Here is a 19,394-nt window from a genome sequence, read left to right on the forward strand (position 1 = left end):
CCCGGTTTGTGAGCAGCAGGTCAAGAAGAGCTCTGCCCCTAGTTGGTTCCTCCAGCACTTGCATGATCCATCTCCATGATCAGCTGGAGCCCAGGAGGCTACTTACTCTACCTAAGCGTGTACATTACATAATTATAGACTTGGACAAACTGATATTATCCCACCTGCTACTGATGGTGAGATTACACCAAAGGATTGAATTCACACTCTGTGGTAAGAACCACCCATTATATCAGTTCTCTGTGATTCTTAGGCCAAAGCTACTATAAGAGGTAAGATGAATAGTTTAGTAAAGCTAACCTATTATTTGTAGTACCATAGTGCCTAGGAACCGTACTTAGAGCCCAGAACCCCATTGTGCTAACCGCTGTATAAACACAGAACAAAAAGATGGTCCCTGCCCAAAGGGGCTTATAATCTAAGTATAAGACAAGATACAACAGATGGATACAGATAGGGAAGAAACAATAAGACAGCATTGGTCAGCATGATAAGCAGTGGACTCAGCACACCAGCAGCATAACCATTGCTAAGTTTTTTGTAGGTTTCATGACAAAGGAGAGTTTTGAAGATAATGAGCAAGTTCTGAGGATGTTTACAGGGAGCACCTGTTAAAAATAAAATCTCAGCCTGTCTCTTACGTGCCATCATGGATATCTAGCAGTCAGCTCAACCTCACTGTGGCTAAAAGAGAGCGCTTAGTGGGAAGGGCTTGTGGGGAAGGGAGACTACCTCCTTTCTTGATCCCTGTGGATACCCCCACCACCCTGCCGGTCACTCAGACCTGTAACCTGGAAATGATTTTTGACTCAGACCTCTCTCTAAGTCCTCACATTCAGGCTACATCTAAATCTTTCAGATTCTTTCTGCAGAACATCTCAAAGATATGGCCTCTTGTAACCATCCGTACAACTAAAACTCTCATCTCATGTCTCAACGACTGCAACATCCTTTTCTTTAGCCTTAACAAACTCAGTTTTGCCCCACTCCTATCCATGTTGAATGCTACTGGATAGGTCATTTTCCTAGCTCATCACTCTGTCTAGGTCACCCCCTGCCTTTGAACCCTTCCACTGGCTCTCACTTCTCTATTGCATCACATATAAGCCACTTTCAAGGCCTTTCAGAGTATTTCTACATAGTGAGAGATGATGTTGACTCCTCTTGCCAATCAGTCCGTCACCCACCTCTGATGCCAGCCTCCACCATCCACTGGTTACATTTTCAAAACAGGCAAAGAGTCCTGTAGACTAAGAGACGTATTGGAGCATAAGCTTTCGTGGGTGAATACCCATGCATCCGACGAAGTGGGTATTCACCCACGAAAGCTTATGCTCCAATATGTCTGTTAGTCTAGTCTATAAGGAGCCACAGGACTCTTTGCCGCTTTTACAGATCCAGACTAACACAGCTACCTCTCTGATAATTTTCAAAACAGTACCTTTGTGCTTTCTCCCATGCTGCCCCTCATGCCTGGTAGTAGTATTTATTATACACTAATCAGGGTGATGGTAAAATAGGGTCTCCTGCAGTGGTCATTCTGAGCTAAGAGCTTATCTTGATCTGTTCTCCATTAGTCCACCCAGTTCTTCTCACAGCTCTGCTCATTATCACATGATCTCTCCCAGAGAAGACTTCTGCTGTGCAAAGGGCTTATCTTTTGACAACCTCAGCAGGAGAGGATTCCCTTCTTGGATGATAACTATTTTCATATGCTAGGTATGTAAGAAAATTCCTGAGCACTATCAGCAAAAACGAGGAGTCCACTTTGGCCAAGGATGCTAATTTAGCACCAAGAGCAGATTATCCAAATTTCATCATTACTGCTGTTTTATGATTCAAGTGTCTGACTACTTAGACTCCACTTGAAGAATTCTTTAGTCTAACAGAACTATCAAGAAGTGTGGGTAACACAGAAACTAAAATATCTTGTCTGTTCAAAAGATACAATAGTTCTTACCTGAATCTCTTCTGTTTCATCCACCAGGAGGAAACTAGCAACCTTTTCTGCCATCCTCCTTCTTTTGGTCTCCTCATCCATCCCTTCCTCCTCTTCCTCTTGGGATTTGCTACCATGGTACATGGTAATTGGGTGTTTTCTTTTGTTTCCCCCAGCATGCATCCTCTTCTGACACTCCACGCATAGGTTTGTTTTGCACATCTGGCACCTCATTGCTGCCCTCTGCCTGGATCCTGTGGCATTGTTGTGCATTATATTCCCATTGGCACCCTTGCAGTTGTCGCAGTAAGGGATGTGGCCAGGTCTTATACGGGTACGTTCATGGTTTCGCAGCCTTTCCTGCTTGTGCAACTCTTTTTCACAGCACTGGCATTGCAGGGTCCCACACTCATCGCACTCAAAGACTGCTTCATCGTTCCCACTGCAATCATAGCTTTCCTGACACAGGAGCGCTGTGTTCAGTCCCTTCTCGGCTGTTGGAGCGTGAGCACTCATCTTCAGCTTTTTGAAGTTGTATTTATCTGACCAGGGTTTTTGTTTTTTTTAATGGAAACATATACAGGTTTTCAAGAGCTTTCAGTTGTAAAATTAATCTGTCTTCACAAGGACAAAAAGCTGCAAAAAAAGACTTTGGATTCTTAACTTTATAAACAATGTAACGACTGCTGCTGTAAAGATTTGTACCCGCCTGAACATTGAATCTCTCTTTCCCTCTACCCCCCCCAAAAGGTTTAATGATAAGTAAAGTGCAGATGAAGTGTTCTTTCTCTAAAATAACCTTAAACAAGGTTGGTTGTTTCAATTGCTGACACACAGGGTTTTCTGCTTAACTTGAAGCTGTAGTTTCAGTGATGTAGAGAAATCAGACTGGGGTATTTCAACAGACAGGTTCAAACGTTTCCCTGGAACACCTAGAGCCGAGGGGGGAAAAAAGATTTCTTTTAATTAGTAACATATGATCTTATGAAGAAAGTAGATAACCTTAGAAATGCACAGTGTCCAGCATTGGCTCCCTAGAAAATTCACCAGTCTCACCCCACAGTTAAGCTCCTTCCTCAGAGTTCACAGCACTCCAGGGACTTTCCTGATCTGCTTTCCCAAAGAAGAAATTCTCCTTGTATGCTCAGCCCTGTGATTCTGGATACAAAATCTAAGTTATTATAACCACACTGATGTTTGTTTGCATCCCTCACACACACAGTATTTCCAAAATAAGGCTACTAAAACCAATAGCTGCTACATGTACATTGCAGATCAACTAGTCTTTGTCTGACCAAACTTGTTTACAGTTGCCACCCCATACACAAAGCCTATCTTGACTAAAGTCAGCTAACCTGTCATTTAAAATGTATGTAAAAAACAAACAACTTTTTAAAAATTGAAGCTGATTGATTATATTTGTAAAGCAATATAAATCAAATCAACCAACTTTAAATCAAAACAACCAACAATTTTTTTCTTGGTCATTTTAAACACTTGTTTAAAGCAATAACTTATTAAAAAATATCATCAATGATAGGGCAGGGGGAGAGGTGCCAAGGAGAGTTAAACTGCACCTATGCGCTGTTTACACTTGTGTCTTGATCACTCCAAATACAGACTCTGCCTGGAGCTAAAACAAATGTTTTCTTTAGTCACTTCACATTTCTTGAAACAATTCTACATTTACTAAATAACCTTAGTATCGGCTGCTTGCCTGCTCATGCTTTCACCATTCACCTACCTTAAACCAGACTAAACAACATTTTGTCATTTTAACAGTTTTTTAAAAAAAGCAGTAATTCCTTCTGTTAAACAACAGCAACACTATCACCGGGCAGGCGGGTTTGCGAAGGGGATGGTGTATACTGCGCCTAGAAACAAAGAAGGCCCCCCGAAGGGGACTCCACCACCCTGTCTATTGTTTACAAAACAGCAGGCACCTTCCTCCTCCTCCTCCTCTTCCTCCCTCCAGTACTTAGTGACTAAGGAGTCAGATCTCGGCCGCCTCTTCCTCCTCCTCCTCTCAGCAGCCTGGGGGGAGTCTGCCTCTCTCCTGCTCCCCCACCACGTTGAGGTGTAGCCCCCGGGATGGCTGTGTTAGCCCCACCAGGCAGGCTGGCTGCCCCCGCGGGGTGCTTGTGCCAGTTCCCCAGCTCCTCGCCTCCGTCTCCCCTTCTTGTCAGGGGGGATCAGCTGATCGCAGGGAACTTCAGGCTTATTTTCTCGCCGCGAAGACAGGAAGGTGAGAGCGGAGAAAGGCGCCGAGGCACGCCGGGAGTTGTAGTACGGCCGCGCCGCGCCCTCATGCCTGGGGAGGCGCGGGCGGACTGCACGTCCCAGGGTGAGCACTGCGGAACGAGGCGCCGCCGGCGCGCACAGGCGGCCGGGAGTTGTGGTTTCCAAGGCCGGCTCCGCGCAGCCCACAGAAGGTGGCTGGGGGCGGTGGGGTGAAGCCGGGGTGGGAGGGTGACTTGCGCAGGGCTGAGCGTGTGGATTGGTGACTTAGGGAGAGGGGAGCTTTATCGTAGGGACTGTGCTGACGTTTTGTTGAGGGGGGATGGTTTGCCACCACCCTATTCTCATGCTACTAGTGATTTCCCTGCTCCTATTCTTGTAATCACTCACTGAAAGATTTCAGAGTAACAGCCGTGTTAGTCTGTATTCGCAAAAAGAAAAGAAGTACTTGTGGCACCTTAGAGACTAACCAATTTATTTGAGCATGAGCTTTCGTGAGCTACAGCTCACTTCATCGGATGCATACTGTGGAAACTGCAGAAGACATTATGTACACAGAGACCATGAAACAATACCTCCTCCCACCCCACTCTCCTGCTGGTAACAGCTTATCTAAAGTGATCACTCTCCTTACAATGTGTATGATGATCAAGTTGGGCCATCTCCAGCACAAATCCAGGTTTTCTCACCCTCCGCCCCCCCACCCCACCCCCTCCATACACACACAAACTCACTCTCCTGTTAGTAATAGCCCATCCAAAGTAACCACTCTCTTTACAATGTGTATGATAATCAAGGTGGGCCATTTCCAGCACAGATCCAGGTTTTCTCACCCCCCCCCCAAAACACACACACACACACACTCACTCTCCTGCTGTTAATAGCTTATCCAAAGTGACCACTCTCCCTACAATGTGCATGATAATCAAGGTGGGCCATTTCCAGCACAAATCCAGGTTTTCTCACTCCCCACCCCCATACACACACAAACTCACTCTCCTGCTGGTAATAGTTCATCCAAAGTGACCACTCTCCCTACAATGTGCATGATAATCAAGGTGGGCCATTTCCAGCACAAATCCAGGTTTTCTCACCCCCCCCCCCACCCCCATACACACACAAACTCACTCTCCTGCTGGTAATAGCTCATCCAAACTGACCACTCTCCTTACAATGTGTATGATAATCAAGGTGGGCCATTTCCAGCATAAATCCAAGTTTTACCAGAAAGTCGGGGTGGGGGGTAGGAAAAAACAAGGGGGAATAGGCTACCTTGCATATCTTGATTATCATACACATTGTAAGGAGAGTGATCACTTTAGATATGCTATTACCAGCAGGAGAGTGGGGTGGGAGGAGGTATTGTTTCATGGTCTCTGTGTATATAATGTCTTCTGCAGTTTCCACAGTATGCATCCGATGAAGTGAGCTGTAGCTCACGAAAGCTTATGCTCAAATAAATTGGTTAGTCTCTAAGGTGCCACAAGTACTCCTTTTCACTGAAAGAGTCCCTCCCCCCGCTTCTCAGGTTGGGTTACCACAGTTTTCACGTGGGAGTTACACCCAGAAGTCTGTGTGCTGCTGCTGGGCTTTTTACAAGCCCCTGGGGCTTGGGTGCTTCTCCCACATCTCTCTCAGAGCCAGGAGGATACAGCCTCTTCTGCTGATGCACTGTCTTGGGCACAAGCATGATGCCATGGCAGGTGGAGCATTGCACATACCTTCAGGATCCTCACTGATGACTCAGTAACACACACAAAAGCCTCCTCTCCCACTCTAGCAGCAAAACTGGAGTGGAAATTGGCACCAGTTCAGATCCGACCCTATCACTCATGGCAGGTCAAGAGGTGGAGAAAACTGACAGTTCGCCTTGCCTTCTTTTCATTTCCAGGACTGACTGGGAGGGGGGGAAAGCAACTTATAGCTCATTTTCCACCACCATCTCAAGTATCTTGAGCTCTTGCAAATAATTAGGTCCTCTAGAAGGTGGAGAGACTTTTCTAGATTTGATTTTGACAAAGAGGGAGGAACTGCTTGAGAATTTGAAAGTGGAAGGCAGCTTGGGTGAAAGTGATCATAAAATGATAGATTTCAGAGTAGCAGCCCTGTTCGTCTGTATTCGCAAAAAGAAAAGGAGTACTTGTGGCACCTTAGAGACTAACAAATTTATTTGAGCATAAGCTTTCGTGAGTTTGCATCCAATGAAGTGAGCTGTAGCTCACAAAAGCTTATGCTCAAATAAATTTGTTAGTCTCTAAGGTGCCAAAAGTACTCCTTTTCTTAAAATGATAGAGTTCATGATTCTAAGGAATGGTAGGAGGGAAAACAGCACAATAAAGATAATGGATTTCAAGAAGGCAGAGTTCAGCAAACTCAGGGAGTTGGTAGGTAAGATGCCATGGGAAGCAAGTCTAAGGGAGAAAAGAGTTCAAGACAGTTGGCAGTTTTTCAAAGAGAAATCATTTAGGGTACAAGAGCAAAGTATTCCACTGTGTAGGAAAGATAGGATGTCCGGCAAGAGATCACCCTGGCTTAACTAGGAGATCTTCAATTATCCGAAACTCAAAAAGGAGTCCTACAAAAAGTGGAAACTAGGTCAAATTACAAAGGATGCATATAAACAAACAACGCAAGCATGCAGGAAAAAATTAGAAAGGCCAACGCACAAAACGAGATTAAACTAACTAGAGACATAAAGATAACAAAACAAATTCTACAAATACATTAGAAGCAAGAGGAAGACCAAGAACAGGGTAGGACCATTACTCATGGGTGGCAGGAAACAATAACAGAAAATATGGAAATGGTAGAAGTGCTAAATTACTTTTTTGTTTCAATTTTCACCAAAAAGTTTAGTAGCGCTTGGACATATAATGCCAGTGAAAATGAGGTAGGATAAGAGGCTAAAATAGGGAAAGAACAAGTTAAAAAATACTTAGACAAGTTAGATGTCTTCAAGTCGCTAAGGCCTGATGAAATACATTCTAGAATACTCAAGAAGCTGACTGAGGAGATATCTGAGCCATTATCGATTATCTTTGAAAAGTCATGGAAGATAGGTGCGCTTCCAGAGGACTGGAAAAGGGTAAATATATAAAAAGTAGAATAAGAACAACCCGGAGAATTACAGACTAGTCAGCATAACTTCAGTACTGTGAAAGATAATGGAGCAAATAATTAAGTAATCAATTTGCAGACAACCAGAAGATAATAAGGTGATAAGTAACAGTCAGCATGGATTTGTAAAGAACAAATTGTGTCAAACCAACCTAATAGCTTTCTTTGACAGGGTAACAAGCCTTGTGGATAGGGGGGAAGCAGTAGATGTGATATATCTTGACTTTAGTAAGGCTTTTGATACTGTTTCACATGACCTCACAAACAAACTAGGGAAATACAACCTAAATGGAGCTACTATAAGGTGAGTGCATAACTGGTTGGAAAACTGTTCCCAGAGAGTACTTATCAGTGCTACACAGTCAAGCTGGAAAGGCATATCAAGTACAGGGATCAGTTCTGGGTCCAGTTCTCTTCAATATCTTCATCAATGATATAGATAATATGGCACAGAGAGTACACTCCTAAAGTTTGTGGACAATACCACAAACTGTTTGTCAGAAACTGGGAATGGGCGACAGGTGGATCACTTGATGACCTTGCAAAGGGAACTAAAACCAATAGTAAAAGGTTCTATAGCCATATAAATAAGAAGAAAACAAAGAAAGAAGAAGTGGGACCGCTAAACACTGAGGATGGAGTGGAGGTCAAGGATAATCTAGGCATGGCCCAATATCTAAACGATTACTTTGCCTCAGTCTTTAATAAGACTAAAGAGGATCTTAGGGAGAATGGTAGCATGACAAATGGGAATGAGGATATGGAGGTAGACATTACCATATTTGAAGTAGAAGCAAAACTCAAACAGCTTAATGGGACTAAATTGGGGGGCCCAGATAATCTTCATCCAAGAATATTAAAGGAATTGGCACCCGAAATTGCAAGCCCATTAGCAAGAATTTTTAATGTATCTGTAAACTCAGGGGTTGTACTGTATGATTGGAGAATTGCTAACATAGTTCCTATTTTTAAGAAAGAGAAAAAAAGTGATCTGGGTAATTATAGGCCTGTTAGTTTGACATCTGTAGTATGCAAGGTCTTGGAAAAAATTTTGAAGGAGAAGGTAGTTAAGGACATTGAAGTCAATGGTAAATGGGACAAAATACAACATGGTTTTACAAAAGGTAGATCGTGCCAAACCAACCTGATCTCCTTCTTTGAGAAAGTAACAGATTTTTTAGACAAAGGAAACACAGTGGATCTAATTTACCTAGATTTCAGTAAGGCGTTTGATACCGTGCCACATGGGGAATTATTAGTTAAATTGGATAAGATGGGGATCAATAGAAAAATTGAAAGGTGGATAAGGAATTGGTTAAAGGGGAGACTACAACGGGTCCTACTGAAAGGTGAACTGTCAGGCTGGAAGGAGGTTACCAGTGGAGTTCCTCAAGGATCGGTTTTGGGACCAATCTTATTTAATCTTTTTATTACTGACCTCGGCACAAAAAGTGGGAGTGTGCTAATGAAGTTTGCGGATGATACAAAGCTGGGCGGTATTGCCAATTTAGAGAAGGACAGGGATATCCTACAGGAGGATCTGGGTGACCTTGTAAACTGGAGTAATACTAATAGGATGAAATTTAATAGTGAGAAGTGTAAGGTCATGCATTTAGGGATTAATAACAAGAATTTTAGTTATAAACTAGGGACACATCAATTAGAAGTAATGGAGGAGGAAAAGGACCTTGGAGTATTGGTTGATCATAGGATGACTATGAGCCGCCAATGTGATGTGGCCGTGAAAAAAGCTAACGCGGTCTTGGGATGCATCAGGAGAGGTATTTCCAGTAGGGATAAGGAGGTTTTAGTACTGTTATACAAGGCACTGGTGAGACCTCACCTAGAAGACTGTGTGCAGTTCTGGTCTCCCATGTTTAAGAAGGATGAATTCAAACTGGAACAGGTACAGAGAAGGGCTACTAGGATGATCCGAGGAATGGAAAACTTGTCTTATGAAAGGAGACTCAAGGAGCTTGGCTTGTTTAGCCTAACTAAAAGAAAGTTGAGGGGAGATATGATTGCTCTCTATAAATATATCAGAGGGATAAATACCGGAGAGGGAGAAGAATTATTTAAGCTCAGTACCAATGTGGACACAAGAACAAATGGATATAAACTGGCCATCAGGAAATTTAGACTAGAAATTAGACGAAGGTTTCTAACCATCAGAGGAGTGAAGTTTTGGAATAGCCTTCCAAGGGAAGCAGTGGGGCCAAAGATCTATCTGGCTTTAAGATTAAACTCGATAAGTTTATGGAGGAGATGGTATGACGGGATAACATGGTTTTGGTAATTAAATATTCATGGTAAATAGGCCCAATGGCCTGTGATGGGATATTAGATGGGGTGGGATCTGAGTTACCCAGGAAAGAATTTTCTGTAGTATCTGGCTGATGAATCTTGCCCATATGCTCAGGGTTTAGCTGATCGGCATATTTGGGGTCGGGAAGGAATTTTCTTCCAGGGCAGATTGGAAGAGGCCCTGGAGGTTTTTCGCCTTCCTCTGTCGCATGGGGTACGGGTCACTTGCTGGAGGATTCTCTGCTCCTTGAAGTCTTTAAACTACTATTTGAGGACTTCAATAGCACAGATATAGGTGTGAGGTTTTTTGCAGGAGTGGGGGTGAAATTCTGTGGCCTGCGTTGTGCAGGAGTTCAGACTAGATGATCATAATGGTCCCTTCTGACCTAAATATCTATGAATCTATGATTATCTGTTCTGTTCATTCCCTCTGGGGCACCTGGCATTGGCCACTGTCGGAAGACAGCATACTGGGCTAGATGGACCCTTATGTTACCAAGATGGGAGGGGGGCTGCAAGTGCTTTGGAGGATAGGGTTAATATTCAAAATGATCTGGACAAATTGGATAAATGGTCTGACATAAACAGGATGAAATTCAATAAGGACAAATGCAAAGTACTCGACTTAGGAAGGAACGATGAGTTGCACACATACAAAATGGGAAATGACTGCCTAGGAAGGAGTACTGCAGAAAGGGATCTGGGCACAGGCGCCAACTTTTCAAAGTCCCAGGGGCTGCTCGACCCCTGGCTTCACCCCAGGACCCGCCCCCACTCCACCCCTTTCCCCAAGGCCCCACCCATGCCCCGACTCTTCCTGCCCCCGTTCCACCCCCACCCTGCCTCTTTGCGCCCAGTTCTGCCCCCTCCCCTGAGCGTGCCGCATCCTCGCTCCTCCCCGCTCCCCTGCTCAGCCTCCTGCACACTGTGAAACAGCTGTTCGTGGTGGGTGGGAGGCACTGGGGGGGGAGGAAGGGGAAGGCGCTGATCTGCAGGGCCCGCCGGCGGGCACAAGGCATAGGGAGATGGGAGGGAGCTGATAGGAGGACTGCCAGTGGGTGCTCAGCACCCACCATTTTTACCCTGTGGGTGCTCCAGCCCTGAAGCTCCCATGGAGTCGGCGCCTATGGATCTGGGGGTCAGAAGGAGTACTGCGGAAAGGGATCTGGGGGTATAGTGAATCACAAACTAAATATGAGTCAACAGTATAACGCTGTTGCAAAAAAAGTGAACATCATTCTGTGATGTATTAGTAGGAGTCTTGTAAGCAACACACAAGAAGTAATTCTTCCACTCTACTCCGCTCTGATTAGGCCTCAACTGGAGTATTGTGTCCCATTCAGGGTGCCACATTTCAGGAAAGATTCAGGGCATGACTACACTTGCAAGTTAGAGCGCTTTAAAGCAGCCCCAGGCACCCTAACTCATGACACATCCACACTGAGAAGGCACGTAGAGCACCCAGACTCTGCGGCTGGAACATTCCTGGTAATCCACCTTGATGAGAAGCATAACGCTAGATGTGCCCTGGCTGGAGCGCTGTGTGGCCAGTGTGGATGCCCTGGTCTATTAATGCGCTCTGATCGGCCTCCAGAAGAGTCCCACAATACCAGTTCTAGCCACTCTGGTCATCACTTTGAACTTTGCTGCCCTGCCCTCAGGTGACCAACCGTCAGACCTTTAAACGCTCTGGGAATTTTGAAAATCCCCTTCCTGTTTGCTCAGCAAGGCATGGAGTGCTCTCAGCAAATCTTTCCAGGTGACCATGCCTCCAAGCGCCAGGCGATCCCCAGTATGGAGCAATGGCGAGGTGCTGGATCTCATCAGTGTTTGGGGGCAGGAAGCTGTTCAGTCCCAGCTGCGCTCCAGCCGTAGGAATTACAATACCTTCGGGCAGACATCAAGGGACATGATGGAAAGGGGCCATGACCGGGACGCACAGCAGTGCAGGGTTAAAGGGAAGAAGCTGCAGAATGGCTACCACAAAGCCCATGAGGCAAACCGCCACTCCGGTGCTGCCCCCACAACCTGCCGTTTCTACAAAGAGCTGGACGCAATACTTGGGGGTGACCCCACCTCCACTCCGAAGACCACCATGGACACTTCAGAGCCCAATTCAACAAGGCAGGAGGAGGAGGAAAGCAGGAGCGAGGGTACTGAGGAGGACAGCCTGGCATCCCTAGATGCATGCAGCCAGGAGCTGTTCTTAAGCCAGGAGGAAAGTAGCCAGTTGCAGCGGCTGGTGCTTGGGGAAGAACAAACACCAGAGGAGGTGCCCGGTAAGCGGCTTTTATTTTGGGAAGGAAGTTGTTCGGTGTGGGCTCTTGGGGCGAGGAGGGTTAGGGCTGCATGCATTCCTAGATGCGGAATAGGGTGTTGATGTGCTCTCTCACATCACAGTAATCGGCCTCAGTGATCTCTTCAAAGGTCTCATGCAGAAGCTGGGCAAACCTCTTGCATAGGTTCCTTGGCAGAGCTACTTGCTCCTTGTCCCAGTCAGGCTAACATGTCCGCATCACTGTGTCTTGGGGAGCGGGGGGACCATTGCTGCATACAGGCAAGCTGCATATGGACCAGGGCAGAAGCTGCATTGTGGCAGAAGACCCTCCCTTGCTTCCCAGGTCACCCTCAGGAACGAGATATCTTCCAGGACGAACTTCTGTGGAAAATGTGGGGACAGTGTTCAGTATAGGGGCCCCCTGCTGCTGTTGGCTCTCCCCAAGGCACAGAATCACAGTACAGCCGTGAAACAATCAGTCCCCCTTGCCCCTGTGCTTACTTACCATTTTGGGGCTCCTGTGAGTTATGTGTGCTCGCTTTGGGATGGGCAATTTCTGCTATTGTGTAGACTGTGCTTCTCTTTAAGTACGGGCGAATCATTGCTCTGTCTGGTGTGAACAATGCTGCCTCTGTTAAGTGTTGCATTTTGGCTTTACAGATGCAACCTTGAGATCTCAGCCGTCCTTGTTATCAAAGGACGAAAGACTCCAAAGAATTAGGAAGCGGCCATGTAGAAGCAAAGAGAACATGCTGCATGAAGTAATGATTACCCTTAATGAAAATCAAAAAGCGCAGGAGTGATGGGAGAGTGAAAGGAGGGTCTGCCAGCAGAATGCGGATCCCTCGCACCCAAGCACAGAGCGGCTGCTAAGCATTATGGAATGCCAAGCGGACTCAATACAGGCGCTCATAGCAATGTAGGCAGAGCAATTCCACACCTGCCCCGCCCTGCAGCCCTTGTCCCAAAACTCTTTCCCTTATGACCCCATGTCACCTCCAATCCACTTTCCCCAACATCCAGGTTCTTATCGCCACCAGCTGCCTCCAACACCTGTAGCTTCACCACCCAGCCCTGCAAACTACTACCCTTACCCACTGCACTCAACCCCCATCACCATGCATTTTAGCCAGCCAGTTACTCCTTAAGCTACAAACTGACAGTGAGGAGTCTGATGAAGATGTCGACTTGTATAATGCATATGACACAAGATTGCTTGTGGCATTCATGGACATGCTCACCACCATGGAATGCGGCTTTTGGGCTTGGGAAACAAGCACTGAGTGGTGGGATCACATCGTCATGCAAATCTGGGATGACGAGCAGTGGCTGCAGAACTTTTGGATGAGAAAAGCCACTTTCATGGGACTGTGTGATGAGCTCGCCCCCACCCTGTGGTGCAAGGACACAAGATTGAGAGCTGCTCTGATGATGGAGAAGCGGGTGGCTATTGCAATCTGGAAGCCAGCAACTCCAGACAGCTACCAATCGGTCACTAACCAGTTTGGAGTGGAAAAGTCGACCGTTCGCATCCCAGCATGCTGGCAAGACCCATCAGCATATTCCTCAGCACTTCGGGATCCATTCCCACAGACCGAAAGGGAAGACAGAGCATGCAGTATAAAAATCATTGAAAGATGGCGCCAAATGTGGTCGGAAGCACAGGGATTGCTGGGATGCGAACCGATGCATCACTGGGTGTTGGGACAGGACCCAGAATGCCCCACACCCCTCCGCCCCCTTCCCACAAGCCACAGCGCCAGAATGGGAAAAGGTGCTCTGTGGGATAGCTGCCCATAATGCACTGCCCCCAATGCCGCTGCAAGTGTGGCCACGCCAGTACGCTTGCAGCTGACAGTGTGAACACACTGCAGTGCTTTCTCTACTGCACTCTCTGAGGACTGGTTTAACTCACAATACTCTACATCTGCAGGTGTAGCCATGCCCGTAGATAAATTGGAGAAAGTTCAGAGAAGAGCAACAAAAATGATTAAAGGTCTAGAAAACATGACCTATAAGGGAATATTGGATTTGTTTACTCTGGAGAAGAGAAGAGTGAGAGGAGAAATAATAACAGTTTTCAAGTACATAAAAGGTTGTTACAAGGAGGAGGGAGAAAAATTGTTCTAATTTACCACTGAGGATAGAACAAGAAGCAATGGGCTTAAATTGCAGCAAGAATGGTTTAGGTTGGACATTAGAAAAAACTTCCTAGCTGTCAAGGAGTTAAGCACTGGAATAAATTGCCTACGGAGGTTGTGGAATCTCCACCATTGGAGATTTTTAAAAGCAGGTTAGACAAACATCCATCAGGGATGGTCTAGATAATACTTAATCCCGCCTTGAGAGCAAGAGACTGGACTAGCAGACCTCTCGAGATCCCTTCCAGTCCTATGATTCTGTCCTAATGACCATCTGAGGAGCACTGGATGCAGTTCTCTCTGAGCCTGCCAATGCTTCTCAGTAGAGTGGCTGCTGAACAGTGATGTGAATGTTCTCAATAATGAACTCTTCCCTCTTTCTTTGTGTTTGTGGGGAACAAGAAACTCTTGCTAAGTGGTTGGGCCTAGCTCTGTTGCTGAGTTTTGGCAATCTGGTAACATGCATGTTACTAAAGTAACTGATATATCTTATCCATCTTCATGGTACTGGGCCTCTTTAATGCATTCCACTTTTTTTTTTTCTTAAAGCATTTTCAACTCAAGCATTTCAAAAGATTTTAGAAATCTGTATTAATTTAGCCAAGGATTGCCAGGTCGAAAAGGGACCCTGGCTGCTCTGGTCAGCACCGCCGACCAGGCCATTAAAAGTCCGGTCAGCGGTGCTGCAGGGCTAAGGCAGGCTAGTCCCTACCTGTCCTGGCACCGTGCTGCGCCCTGGAAGTGGCCAGCAGGTCCGGCTCCTAGGTCAGGGGGCCATTGGGCTCTGCACATTGCCTCTGCCCAAGCATTGGCTCCGCACTCCCATTGGTTGCTCCCCCCCGTGTAGGACCTGGACCTGCTGTACACTTCTGGGGCACAGCACAGAGCCAGGATAGGCAGGGAGCCTGCTTAGCCCCACTGTGCCACTGACCGGGAGCTGTCCAAGGTAAGCCCATGCCCCAACCCACTACCCCAGCCCTGAGACTCCCCCAAACCTGGAGCCCCTCCTGCATCCCAAACCCTCATCCCCAGCCTCAGCCCAAAGCCCACACCCCTAGCCCAGAGCTCCTGCCTCAACCCACAGCCCCCTCCCACATTCCAAATCCCTCAGCCTCACCCCCCAACCTGGACCCCCCTCCTGCACCCCAAACCCCTCATGCCCAACCCCACCCCAGAGCCCGCACCCCCAGCTGGAGCCCTCACGCCCTTCCGCACCCCAACTCCCTGCCCCGTCCCAGAGTCCCCTCCCGCACTCTGAACCCCTCATTTCTGACTCCACCCTGGAGCCCACACCCCCAGTTAGAGCCCGCACCCTCACCCTCTTTCACACCCCAAACCCCTGCCCCAGCCCAGTGAAAGTGAGAGAGGGTGAGGGAGAGCAAGGCACCGAGGGAGGCGAAATGCAGTGAGCGAGGGGAAATGTAGTGAGCAAGGGGGAGGGCCACAGGGAAGGGGCGGGACAGGGTGTTCGGTTTTGTGCGATTAGAAAGTTGGCAAACCTAGTTTAGCCTCAGCACCGTCACGAGGTAGGTAGGTAGTTATTCCTCCCACTTTTCATATGAGCAAACTGAGGTACAGATAGGGTAAGTGATTTGCCCAGTGTCCCACAGAGAGGCTCCAGGAGAGCTGGAAAATAGAATCCTGGTCCCCAAACTCCCAGTCCCTTGCCTTAACCACAGATCAATTTTTAATCCTTGGTTTGCATAGAGAGATGGATTATCTTGCCTTTGCACTTCTTGTAGTGAACTTTAGTCACAATTGGAAAGAGACGTACTCTCCATCTTCAAAGTGGTGTTCACAAACACTTTCAGCATCCATGTCCGTGAAAAGCCTACTCTCTCTCAAATGCAGTTAAGAAGTGCTCTGCTAATTGGCCTCCCTGGTTTGATTATACACAAACATCATCCAGATGATACTGAATTGCATAAATGGGTTGGCTTCAGTGATGTCTAACTCACCTATGAGATCATCTGCATGATAACCAGAACTGTGTCAGGAGTCCATGTTGCAACACATGAGACCTTAACAGTGTTCTTGAATCACGCTAAAGCCTTGGATGTGTCCAAGACTTTAGTACAATTCAGGGATGTTTTGGAAGCACACAAGGTCACATCTATGCTACAAATAAGGAAATGTGCTTTAACTGTAAACAGTTAATGATGGTTGTAAATAATTATTTATTTATAATGTGTGTGAGAGAGTGCAATCTACCCTTTGATGGCTGCAGCTTAGAAAAAACATAAGGATTCACTTATATTTCACCACCAAAACAAAGACTTTCCCTTTAATTCAAGGATTTTAGAGCTAAGGACTTGAGTTCTAGTGCTGACTTTATATTTGGAAAATGTTACATTGCATATTTCAGAAACCACTTTAACTCTGCACTCTGTATAGCTGCCCACCATGTATATAACAGATACTAGTATACGTATAACAACCACAATTTCAAAAATGGAATTAAAAATTCAATACATTCTGCAGATAAGTTAATTCTCTTTTCTTTTCTTTTCTTTTGTAACTAAGTAATGTACTAGGCTGTGTTGAGCAAAGTATTCTGGGGCCCATAGCAAGTAAACATAAAGTGGATTGGGATAAACCGAATATGTGATTGGCATCTGGAAAGTGGGGTCTCTGACTAGCCAACATATTTGGCTAGGTTTGAGAAAGATAATTTTTATAATATTGGAATAATGGGTGAGCAGGTGGATGTGGGAAGGAAGTGTTGCTGATCTCTATACTTGGACAATTTACATGATTTCTTGATTGGAGAGACTAGTTGGGAAGGGGGAGGGTGGAGTCTGGTGTCTAAATATTTAGGGTAAAGTAAAGCGCAATAGGTAGATGTCTATACCTAATAATGAATGGGTGAACTGGTGTCTGTGTGAGTCAAAGTACCAAAATACCATGGATTTCTTAATAAGGTTCAAAATGGGGAAAAATTACAATTGTCTTGTGAATTATTAGTATCTCTGGAAGTGGTACTGTGAATTTTGATTTTAATTTTTTTTTCAGAAAGACTATAGTCTCAAAAGGAGTAAGCAACAAGCTGTGATGTGAGAACAGGAGATGGGAGCCAGGAATTTTACGTTTCTCAATCCTGCCTCTCTTTCTTCTTCAGCTTTCCCCATCTGTAAAATGAAGATTTGTCTGCCTTTCAGGTCTACCGCATGGATAAATTAATGTTCATAAAACATTTTCATGACTAATAGTGCTAGATACTGCAATTGTTTTACATTTATATTTATTAGTAAGGCTGCAAGTCTGTCACAGAGGTCACGGATTCCGTGACTTTCCGGTACCTCTGAGACTTCTGCAGCAGCCAGTGCATCTGGCCTGGGGCCAGCCACACTGTTCGCTGCTGGGACAGTCTCGGTTCATTGCAGCGCCCATCCAGCACCAGCGGGGATCCCAGGCCACACACTGACACTTGCTCCCCCCAGCAGCAGTGGGGGTACCAGGTCGCAGGCCACTGCCCCCTGCATCAACGCGGGTCTTGGGCTGTCCACTGCTGCCCCGCCCCAAACACCTGTGGTGCCCCCGGCCATCTCCCCCCCAGAGCATCTGTGCCACCCCTGGGCCACCCTCTGCCCGAGCACCCAAGATTTAGTCAAGGGTATATAGTACAAGTCATGGATAAGTCATTGACCGTGAATTTTTGTTTATTGCCCGTGACCTGTCCATGACTTGTACTAAAAATACCTGTGACTAAAACATAGCCTTATTTATTAGTTATGGGGAAGTATAAATTGTAGCTACTGTATGGAGAAATAACTGTAGCTAATCTATGTATTATCCTATTTAAGTTAACAGCCTATAATAAAGAAATGTTACTTCTAGAAGAGTCAGGTATTCATAAAACAGTGTACTACTGCCAAAATTGTTCATCCTTGTACATATGCAGATCTGTCATTCTCTTTGCTAATAATTTATACAAATCTAATGGAAACAGCTTAAAGGGAAATGGTGTGCTAGACTGATGTTTTCACTGGCCTGCTGGTTGCTCAGGAGTATGTGTGAAACAAGTTAGTGGACTCAGTTTGGTCCCTCATTGCTGAATGTTCCAACCCGCTGCCACAATTGACAATTTTGTTAGCAGAAGTCAAGGAGTAAATGTGCTATCGCAACTGAAATATTGTCTCAGCCTCTACAAGGCAGGCCAACAAAAACTGGCAGGCTCTCTGTGAAGGCTATTGTTTATCTAGAACATCTGGCAAATTTCTCCAGCATTGTATTTGTAACAAAATATATTAAATAGATTTCTTCATAGGACAGTAACTTTACCCCACGCATTGCTCTCTTCATTACTTGTCTGTATTACAGGTATTGTCCCATACTCTCCTGAAAATTGTCTTGGAGCCTCCTTTCTCACTATTGCAACATTGAGTAAACTGACCACTACAAAGCAGCTGTACATTTGTAGTGTGAGCACCCTCTGCTCTCTTTGACTTGAGGCACTAAGCTGTTGTATATACAACACTTGCTGTGAACACTGCCCTCTTGACTTAAAGTGGGTGGACTGGATTGGCCATAGAATCACAGAACTGGAAGGGACCTCGAGAGATCATCTAGTCCAGTCCCCTACACTGAAGGCAGGACTAAGTATTATCTAGACCATCCCGGACAGGTGTTTGTCCAACCTGCTCTTAAAAGTCCACAGTGATGGAGATTCCACAACCTCCCTAGACAATTTATTCCAGTGCTTAACCACTCTGACAGTTAGGAAGTTTTTCCTAATGTCCAACCTAAACCAAAGCTTTGAGTGAGGCTTGAACTCACAGCCCCAGGAGTACTCCCCCCCCCTCACCAGTTACACTACTGTAGGTATTTGTTAGAAAATGCCTCCTTGCCTTATTGGGATCCAGGAATCAAACCCGAGTCAACTCCTTAGAAAGCAGCTAGGCTCACTACTAAACCACCAATGCATCCATCTTTAGGCCCTGATCCTGCAAAGACTTATCTTTATGTACTGTGTCTATAATCCATGGAAAGCTTAAAAAAGAAATAGTGAGGTAGCTTGTGCCTTTTCTGATATATGTGACATGAGCTGAATTATTGTGTAAAACAAAGTCTCAAACTTACGCTTACTGTGGCCCAGCTTTTAATGGTCTACACAAGACAATCTCTTTCCTCCCCTTCACGCTCACAGCGACTTCCTCTTTCCACTGGCAATTTCCTGGTATCTTCCTGGTAACCACAGTAATTGCCTAGAGGGGAGAGTAGTCTGGGGAAGGGGCAGCCTTCTGTATTTTTAAATGTCATTTAACGCGCTTTCGCTGCGGGCAAGGGAAGCCAGCGACAGGCACCCAGGTCGCCCTGTGTGCCCCCACCAACAGTAGCTACTGTGAGTTACACCAGTGTGTCCTGGGCGGCTCATGGC

The 19,394-nt window shown here is 45.9% G+C and overlaps 1 protein-coding gene across 3 annotated transcripts in view; it reads right to left on the reverse strand.

The window, feature by feature from the left end:
* The window catches only part of ZFYVE1 (zinc finger FYVE-type containing 1), a 40,289-nt gene extending 36,080 nt beyond the window's left edge, over window positions 1–4,209 (reverse strand). Inside the window, exons 1-3 of one of the 3 annotated variants that reach the window (XM_073348527.1) lie at window positions 3,883–4,209; window positions 2,996–3,097; window positions 1,961–2,871 (exon numbers count right to left, since the gene is read on the reverse strand). In XM_073348527.1, the coding sequence (XP_073204628.1) occupies window positions 1,961–2,455 (495 nt within the window). In that variant the 5' untranslated portion in view covers window positions 2,456–2,871; window positions 2,996–3,097; window positions 3,883–4,209. Of the gene's footprint in view, window positions 1–1,960; window positions 2,872–2,995 lie in introns of all 3 variants that reach the window. The other 2 variants (XM_073348528.1, XM_073348526.1) reach the window with 2 other exon arrangements.
* Window positions 4,210–19,394: the final 15,185 nt, after the last annotated feature.

This window comes from Lepidochelys kempii, chromosome 6, assembly GCF_965140285.1.
Source record: "Lepidochelys kempii isolate rLepKem1 chromosome 6, rLepKem1.hap1, whole genome shotgun sequence".
In the NCBI taxonomy this organism is placed as follows: Eukaryota; Metazoa; Chordata; order Testudines; family Cheloniidae; genus Lepidochelys; species Lepidochelys kempii.